General features: G+C 44.0%; 1 protein-coding gene across 7 annotated transcripts; it reads left to right on the plus strand.

Moving 5' to 3' along the window:
• Positions 1–592: 592 nt before the first annotated feature.
• RPS24 (ribosomal protein S24) lies at positions 593–7452 on the plus strand. Of its 7 annotated transcripts, XM_011974883.1 has the most exons (8): positions 593–737; positions 2150–2215; positions 2309–2518; positions 3971–4081; positions 4216–4218; positions 4732–4749; positions 6946–6967; positions 7349–7452. In XM_011974883.1, the coding sequence occupies exons 1-6, from the start codon at positions 735–737 to the stop codon at positions 4735–4737; spliced, it is 399 nt and encodes a 132-aa protein (XP_011830273.1). In that variant the 5' UTR covers positions 593–734; the 3' UTR covers positions 4738–4749; positions 6946–6967; positions 7349–7452. The 7 variants fall into 7 exon arrangements, with proteins under 7 accessions (XP_011830273.1, XP_011830275.1, XP_011830274.1 ...); XM_011974885.1 differs by lacking the exon at positions 4216–4218; XM_011974884.1 differs by lacking the exon at positions 4732–4749 and having other exon boundaries at positions 7349–7437.
• The last annotated feature ends 1646 nt before the right edge of the window (positions 7453–9098 follow it).

Genomic DNA, 9098 nt, shown 5'->3' on the forward strand with positions numbered 1-9098 from the left:
TTTTTTTTTTTAGTAGAGACGGGGTTTCGCCGTGTTGGCCAGGCTGGTATGGAACTCCTGATCTCAGGTGATTCGCCCGCCTCGCCGTCCCAAAGTGCTGGGATTATAAAGGCGTGGCCATCGCGCCCAGCCAAATATTTTTCAAACACTAATTTTGCATAAGGACCAAGATTTACAGAAAAATACAAATTAAAGAGATCTTTTAAATGAAAAACTCATCATAAAAGTCTCAAAAAATAATACTTACGAACAATAAATTAGAATGGGCAATGTTAAGTACTTGAAATAACAAAGGTTTTAGAGTCAGGGTTTCTGCAGCTTCCCTAGCTGTATAAAGAGGAGACTGTTAGAGAAGATATCCTAAGATGCCTTCCAAGTTTACCCACCTCTAACTCGGAAGAAGGCAATTTAAACTAATTTGGTTTACCGGAATTCAAATACGTACAATTCAACATAATAAATTGAACTGAAATTGAACACCTGTTTGCGTAAACCTAGTCGGCTCCAGTTGTTCTGCCTGCGGATTGGCCAGTCTAGAGTTCCAGGGGTGTGGCCAAAGGTCTGTGCTGCGGGGCCGTAGGCAGCTTCAATCAGGCATCGCCGCGGTCAGCCTCGCGGCGCGGCCACGCCCCCACGCCGGCGCTTCCCGGGGTCCTTCCGTGCGCGTTGATATGATTGGCCGGCGAATAGTGGCTCTCTTTTCCTCCCTGACTGTCCGAAGATAGGCAGCCATCATGGTGAGTCTCCCCGGGCCGGTGCAGTCATCTGCCGCGTATCCGAGCCATCCTTCGTCCCCGGGTCCCAGTATCTGAGCTATAGGCGCGCGAAGGCCGTTGCTCTTCTCTGGCCGTTTCAGTCGGAGGATGGTTGTCGAGAGGCTCGGGGCTGTTGGCAGGGAATCCGGGCTGGCAGGCTGCGTTGCAGACCCGGACACGCTGGGCTTCGGGCTACAGCGCCTGGGCAGTGCAGGAACTGTTGGCGCTTGTTGACTTCGTGGAGCACAGTGGATGGGGGTGCGGGGCGGGATAAATGGACACTGGCAGGCACATCTCATCTGCAGTTCCAAATTGGGCTAGGTAGGCGGCTTGCAGGTGATGGTAGCCCAAGAGGTGAAGAAGGTGCCGGCAGCGCCTGGGCGAGTTGCGGCAAGTGAAACCATTCCCATGTGTAAGCTACAAAACTTGTCAGCTGAGTGGATCTTCATGTTTCATACTGGGGAAACAGGCCCTGGAAAGGGATGTTATAAAAAGGTAGTCCTGCTTTCAGTCATGCGTTATTAGCTTCTCCAGCATCCGTTTTTAACCTTATCTGCAATCTTTTTTTTTCCCCGAAGAATTGAGTACCACTGATGTGGATTTAATTTGGTGTGGTTTCTCAAAGTGAAATGGAGAAACTCTAGCAAGTCATTTGCTGCTATGAAAGTTTCTTGCGCCTCCTTTTTGGTAAAATTATTAGCGTAAATTGCTTAATGCCTACATTCTTTATTAGGTATTAAGTAAAGGTGCAGTTCAGTCCTACAGAAGAGAATACCGTTTTCTCTGATCTCTGCTGTGGCCATTCTAGAAGGATAGACGACATGCACGTAGTGAGTACAAGGTTTGGGTCACGTTTGTGCAAGACATGATAAACACAGTTCATTGAGTGTGACCTTTATATGAGCCACAGCGGTTTTTACCCCAGAGAAGTGATTCTCGACTCGGAGTGATTTTTCCCCTAAGGGAACAGTTGGCTAAGTCTGGAGACATTTTTGATTGTCACAACTGGGAAAGGTGGGAAGTCCTTCTGGCGTCTAGTGGTTAGAGGGCTGGGATTTTTATAGTTATTCTAAAACACACAGTCCCCACAACAAGAATTATCCATATGGAAATATCAGTAGTGCTGAGGTTGAGAAACCCTGCCCCAGAGATACATATAACCTAGTGAAGTAAGTTGTACAGATTCATGTAAAACCGTTATATTTTCTTGATATTTTATGTATTTGTTAGGTGTATCCTGTGAATTTGGCCCTGCTGAGGGGGTTTTATTTACTTTAATTTGCTACATGACTAATGGCTACAAATTGGACTGCAGCATTCTAGGTCTTGAAAAATCACAGCAAGGCCAAGAAAAGTTTGAGTAGTTTTATTAACCAGAGTGTTTATGTTTTCAGAACGACACCGTAACTATCCGCACTAGAAAGTTCATGACCAACCGACTACTTCAGAGGAAACAAATGGTAAGGAAGGGCATGTCAATCTTTGCTTAATTGTCCTTTACTCTGAAGATGCATTTTATCATAGTGAACACTAAACTTGATATCCCCTTTTAGGTCATTGATGTCCTTCACCCTGGGAAGGCAACAGTGCCTAAGACAGAAATTCGGGAAAAACTAGCCAAAATGTACAAGACCACACCGGATGTCATCTTTGTATTTGGATTCAGAACTCATTTTGGTGGTGGCAAGACAACTGGCTTTGGCATGATTTATGACTCCCTGGATTATGCAAAGAAAAATGAACCCAAACATAGACTTGCAAGAGTAGGTGTCTTTTCATTTGTTCATCAGCTACTGAAGACCTATTTTTTTAATGGCGTTGTGTTGTGAGTGTGGTAAAATGGGCAAGACCAAGCAATCTGGGAGACAACTCTGAAGGGATTAAGAAAAAGTTATTTGATAAAATGCACAGGTGGAGTACGGAGGTTCAAAATTGAAGTCTGGCATTTGAGCTGAGTTCAGAAGGGCAGCTGAAGTAGTGTTCTTGGAGTTGGGCTGGGGTAAGGGTTGTTTTCCAGAGGGGAAGTAAGGGAATGTGTTTGGAAAGGTAGCCTGGCACCAAATTCGTTTAGTTTGGATTAAGTCTGAGTCTGGGCTTAAACCCATAGGTAGCCAGGAACCAGGAAAGGTTTTTGATTGTATACTGAGTGTCAAACACTGCAGAGTGAACTATAGCAGTGATCTGGGCTAGCTCCCCAGTTTACATTCTAGTAAGAAGCATTACCTTGAAGTGCTTCTTTTGTTTGTTCCTTTAACTCACTTTATCCCATGCTGTTAGATGAACCTTCCCATAGGATAGCTGTGAGGGAAAATTCTGGTGATGTCATAGATAGAGGCTGCACTTTTTTTTTTTTTTCTGAGACAGAGTCTAGCTCCCAGGCTGCCGTGCAGTGGCGCAATCTTGGCTCACTGCAACCTCTGCCTCCCAGGTTGACTCTTCTGCCTCAGCCTCCTGAGTAGCTGGGATTATAGGCATGTGCCACCACACCCGGGTAATTTTTGTATTTTTAGTAGAGACAGGGTTTCACCGTGTTGGTCAGGCTGGTCTCAAACTCCTGACCTCGTGATCCGCCCGCCTCGGCCTTCCAGTGTTGGGATTATAGGCGTGAGCCACCACGTCCAGCTGAGACTGCACTATTTTTAACTGATTTTGCATTCATGTTCTCAGAAGGCCTTGCTGAGCTGGTGACATTGAAGCTGAGATCCTTGTAAAGATTTGAAAGTAGTCTTTGTAAAGATACAGAAACAGTCTTGTAGGCCCCAGGAAGAGCAAGTGCAAAGGTGGGCAGAGTGGCGATGAGTAGATCAGAATCTCCATGGTGTGGGGGTTGTAAAGGCTTCTCTGTCAGCAGGGAGTAATGGGGAGTTGCAATGGGAAGAGATCCCTCAGCCACTTGGGAGGTGCCTTGTTTTGGTAGTGCAAAAGAAGAAAAAAATAGTGGTCTGTGAGCTCAAGTCTGGACAAGAACAGCCAGTCTCCCAAACTTCCTGTTCAGAGAATATTGAGTGGACCGTTTGTTTTCCTGTGAGGCTATTCTATACTTAAAATCCCTTGATGATGCTTTCTGTTCTAGCAAAAACATGTATTGAATATACTTGTAAAGTTTTGGTTTAGAAAGCTGTGTTAAGCGCAGACTGGGTCAGTTTCCCTACCAGAGTGGTGGGTAATGATTTTAATGTTTGCAAGTCACCTAGATGTACTGTTTTCTCATTCAGCATGGCCTGTATGAGAAGAAAAAGACCTCAAGAAAGCAACGAAAGGAACGCAAGAACAGAATGAAGAAAGTCAGGGGGACTGCAAAGGCCAATGTTGGTGCTGGCAAAAAGGTATAGTTCATCAAGGAAAATACAGAAACATCATTAATTGTAGGTCTTTAGTTTCTAGGAAAGAAGGAATTTTATTTATTTTTTAAATAACGTTTCTTAATGTTTCTTCTTTTCCCTCTTCTTCTGGATTACAGAAGGTAACATGTTTTAAGAAATTATGTAGCATAGTGTCTTAACCACCTCAGTAGAGTAGCTTGGCCCACCCCTTGTCACCTCAGCACAATCTGGGGGCCACATTGGTTCATTGATCCTGGTGGGCACCTTTCAAGCCTATCACAAGAAGTTTTAGTTTTACTAATTGGCATAGAACCTTCAATGCAGAGCGGATCTCATTCCCTGTGATTTTACTTGTTAGTATGGACACTGGTTTAAGAAGCAGTTGGATCAATGTGGCCCGTGTTTTCCTGGCATACTGGAGAGGCAACTGAGATCTCAGGATTGCTTTCCTCTCCAGTTGGCCAAGACAAGTGATTTTAGCCTTAAGCAGCTTTTTACCAGCTTTGCTAGCTGTAAATAGTTGGACATTGTAAATCATTGAATAGAATTAAGGTGTTGGGTTGTTAAATTAACAAATAATCAAGTGTTCTGTGAACTTTTTTTTTGTTTTTTTTGCTTTTCCTCTCTACTTTCTTGGATTTCTTGTTCATCAGAAATGAAGTGTCTGGCAGGTACTGAGATTGTAAGCACGGTGTGGGGATGCATCACCTTCACTGAGTTTGCTTTGATGATGCTTTGCATGTTGACCTTTGGATGACAGTTTTATAGTATGGTCGATTATAATGCCAGTGCCATTTAGGCTGGTGCAAGAGTGCGGTGGCAAAAACCGCAGTTACTTTTGCACCAACCTAATATGTTTTAAGATAGTATATTATGAGCAAAGGAGAAAACTTTTAAAATCATGTTTATTTTGGAAACTCCAAAATGCATGTTACATGTGAAGTAACTCACTGGAGGAAGGTGAGTGCTTTACTAAGTAGGCACCGTTTAACTTGCACTTGGGGAATGCTGTATCCACATACTTAGGAAATGGCTTCAGTTAACACTGGGCTTGGGAAGGGCTGTCTTATCCGAGGAGCAGTCCTCTCTGGAGCCATGAAACCAGCCTGGCAGCTCTGGTAATAAACTAGTCTGAAATCCGGCAAAGCCTCTGTCCTGTTTGGATACGTTCAAAGCTGCCTTTTACCATTTCCATTGCTTTTTATTACTTAATCTCCAACTTTCTGCCTGGTGTCTTTTTTTTTTTAAAATAGAAAATTTTTGAGGTAATTATTCATATCAAAGTGTTTGGTGGATATGCTTTTTCCCACAAGCACTTGGTTAAAATGGCCCGTTACCTCATTTATTTATTTTTTGAGACAGGGTCTCTCATCACCCAGACTGGAGTACAGTGGCATGATCATGGTTTACTGTACCTCCCGGGCTTGGGTGATTCTCCCACCTCAGCCTTGTAGCTGGGACCACAGGCATGTGCCACCATGCCCTGCCAGTTTTTTGTAGAGACAGGATTTAGCCGTGTTGCTCAGGCTGCTGTTGAACTCCTGGACTTGAGCGATCCTCTTGTCTAAGCCTTTCAAAAGTACTGGGATTACAGGTGTGAGCCACTGCGCCCAGCCTGTTACCTCATTTAAAACAAATTTTGTACATCTGAACAGTCTAAAATTGTAATGTGTAAAGTGGGGTAGGAGTGGGGTGGGCATAGTGGGATTTTGAATCAATGAAGGCCCTTCCTCTTGTGGCATCCTTTTGCAGTGATTCCCTGCCAGGCAAGGCAGTAAACCTGGGATTGCCTGCCCAGGACTGTAATCACATTGACGTCCCAGCGCCATGGAGTATGTAATGAATGAACTGCCAGCACAACTACTCACTAACCGCTCCCTGTTTGTGAGGATTGTATCTGTTGAGAAGTTGCAAAAGAATTAGTCAAAATTTGTCCTCTGACCTAGGTCTGAAGGACATTTAACACATTGATTCTTCTCTTCATCCAGCCTTTGAGTCCTACGAGTTAGTGCGCTTAGCCTTTGAGTCCCACATGTACGGAGGAGCTACCTGTGGAGACCTGAGCCATCACTATTCCTGCTTCGTTACACTGGTGCCTCTCACCAGCACTGCTCTGAAAAGCCAGCTAGAAAAATCAATGCTTTTGAGTACATAAATTCTTTGGCTCCAAAGAAATGCCATAGCAATAGTGCTTTTAATTCAGTTTTGTTCAGATGTTAGAACTGGTATTTGTTGTTGCCTTTTGGTTGCAGTGGAGTTATATACTAAGTTACTTATACTAAGGTATTAGTAGTCTCATATCTGAAGAGCAATTGTATTTTTAGTTCAGCTAAATTGATACCTCCCTTTAAATACTAACTTGTACTACTTTTGTGGCTGTGAATGGTATCTTTTATTGAACTGAGGCAGCTTTTAAAAGACTTGACTGATGATTTAGAGCACTCCCATTGAGGTTAAATTAGACTTGAATCTGTAATGATTCTCATATCTGTTCCTGATGTGTGTCCAGCACAGTGTTGCTGGGCAGAGCAGAGGGGCAGAGGCTCAGGTATGTACTTCATTGACCAGTGGGCAAGGCCATCCTGGGTACCACATTGGCTTAATGATCTCTTCATTGTGAAGTTGGGCCACCTTGTTTGCATAAGAACTACAGTAATCAGGCAACGTATTGTCAGAATTGGGAGGAATAAAATCAGTGAGTCTCTAAGGAGTGCTCTGTATACAATTGCAAAGAACAAAATGGTCAACTTTAAGGTACCTGATTGCATGCACTTAAATGCAGATTATTTTTGAGTTTGAAAAGGGACTATTAATGAAATCTTTCTTTTCCCTCCTTTCTCTTTTTGCCTTCCCCACCACTGATTTAGTGAGCTGGAGATTGGATCACAGGTATAATTCAAGCTTTTCATGTAGTCATGTAGATCACTAGACTACTTGGTGTACTGATGTAGCAGTTTAAAAGCAGATCATGTGTAGTACATTCAGAAGTAGATCTACAAATATTCTGAAGAGTTGTAACCTTTTAAAATATAGTGACATGGTTTTGTTTTTAAGGTTTAGCAATATTTAGCCCATTATTTTTGTTTTATTTCTAACTTGAATGTAAGTTTTATTTTTTGATGCTTGCATTGTGTTAATATAACATCAAAATAACTTGATATTCTAGGTTACTAATAATTGTGGTGCATGAATGTTACTACTTTTGGAATTTAAGACTTTAAAGAATTTTAAAGGCAGTTGCTGACTAAACGTCTTTCTCTTGATTCACAGCCGAAAGAGTAAAGGTGCTGCAGTAAAGGCTACCTGTGTCCATTTTGGATTTTTCACAAGCAGATTAATAAACTAAAAACTTTCATGTGTCTGGTTGTTTGAAATGTATTTACGGTTTATTGGGACTGCTAGGAGGTTAGTCTGCTGATTTAAGTTGCTGCCCAAGTTCACATGCTCCATGAAGCATTCAGTGAAAACTTAATGTCATGGGGTGGTGTTTGTTTGCTGATTGGTTTATAGCTTAGGTGGGTTCATTGGGAGTCAAACTTGTAAATGCTGTGTAGGAACCATGGCTGCTCTGGATGCGGTGTAGTGGCTCACAGTAATCAACACTTTGGGAGGCTTTCGTGGGGTCATTACGCTTAAGCCCAGGAACTCGAGGCTACAGTGAAATGTTTTGTTTTTTTTTTCCCCCCAGACAGGGTCTAGTTTCATTACCTAGGCTGGTCTTGATTGAACTCATGGGGTGAAGCCATCCTCCCACCTTGGCCACCCAAAGTGCTGTACTTTGGCCACATAAAGTGCTGGCATGAGCCACCACGTCTGGCTAAGAGTGTCTTTAAAAAGTAGCATGTCTAGATAAACTGGAGAAATCTCAGGAAGCAGTAAAGAACTGAGACTTGGTTGGGCATGAAGGGGACCCAGGAGAAGCAATACCATGAAGGCAGAAGGGTTGAGGTTGCAGGAAGGAAGGGTGGTGGAATGTTGCGGAGAAAAGATGGTGAGAGCCCCTGTGTGGAGCACCTACAGACGGGAGGGCAGGGCTGTGAAGAGTTAAGTCATGTGGCTGGGCCTGCTGGCCAGGGAGTGGTTGGAGTTCTGTTTTTGTATCTACAGAGGCTGTGTACTTTGGTTTGTAGGGCCTCTGGCCCTGTGGGTTCTCTTGCTAAGGAATCTGCTACTCCTTTGCTAGAACCAGGAAATAGCTTGCTAGTGTGGAGGAATGGGGTCTTTGATGTGATTGGCATTTTTTGATGAACAGTGCATAGAGGCTGAAGGTAATGCTAGGGGCAGTAAAGGTTGGGGTTCGAGATGCAGTTTCCTGTGACTGAGCTGGAGTGTGGAAGCAGAGAAGGCACCCTATGAGCAACTTGCGGAGGCAAGGTGGTGAGGATCCTGACAGTGCTGCAGGGACAGGATGGGACATGGAGCTGGGGTTGATTGCTAAGTTGAGCAGGGAGAGTGGAAGGAAGTAATTGAGTGAGTGAGAACTGAAAGGTAGGAAATAGTTTCTGATGTGAAGAAAAAGGGCAAAGCTGCAGAGAGCCTGAATGATTGAAGGTTGGCATCAAAGTCACAAAGTGGGGAGGCTTTTCTGTTGGACTGTGCTCAGGGCAGAAGTTGTAGTCTTTCAGCCGGTAGCCTTGGGAAGGGAGGTGGGATGAAACTCAGGCTCGGCCATGTTTTTCCAGAGGATCCACTTGGGTTGGGATATTAAAGAAAACGTGGCAGTCTTGCTGTGAGACTTGTTAGGCATAACATTTGGAAACTTGGCAAATTACACATAAAGGTGTGGATTTCCTACCTCTTGAAATATCGGAAGCAGCAATAGTAGCCCACCTTCCTGTGTGATGACAATTGGCAGGGCGCCAGGCTGGCTGCGTCTCTTGGCACAGGTATTTTCCAGTCTCCACAGCCTTTGCTCCTACAGCCAGCTAACACCCTCCTCTACCTGCCCTCTGGTCTTCTGTCCCTGCTGCCTGCTTCTCTTCCATCTAGTCCATCCGAGGGTTTTTTTGGGGAAGTCACC

Source organism: Mandrillus leucophaeus, unplaced genomic scaffold, assembly GCF_000951045.1.
Source record: "Mandrillus leucophaeus isolate KB7577 unplaced genomic scaffold, Mleu.le_1.0 Scaffold15, whole genome shotgun sequence".
Classification (NCBI taxonomy): domain Eukaryota; kingdom Metazoa; phylum Chordata; class Mammalia; order Primates; family Cercopithecidae; genus Mandrillus; species Mandrillus leucophaeus.

Excerpts from the sequence above, each read along its gene's own strand:
- RPS24 (XM_011974880.1), top strand. The coding sequence starts at position 1,095 with ATGGTAGCCCAAGAGGTGAAGAAGGTGCCGGCAGCGCCTGGGCGAGTT. Across the intron at positions 1,251-2,149 it reads GAAAGGGATGTTATAAAAAG|AACGACACCGTAACTATCCG; the intron begins GTAGTCCTGCTT and ends TTATGTTTTCAG. Across the intron at positions 2,216-2,308 it reads TACTTCAGAGGAAACAAATG|GTCATTGATGTCCTTCACCC; the intron begins GTAAGGAAGGGC and ends ATCCCCTTTTAG.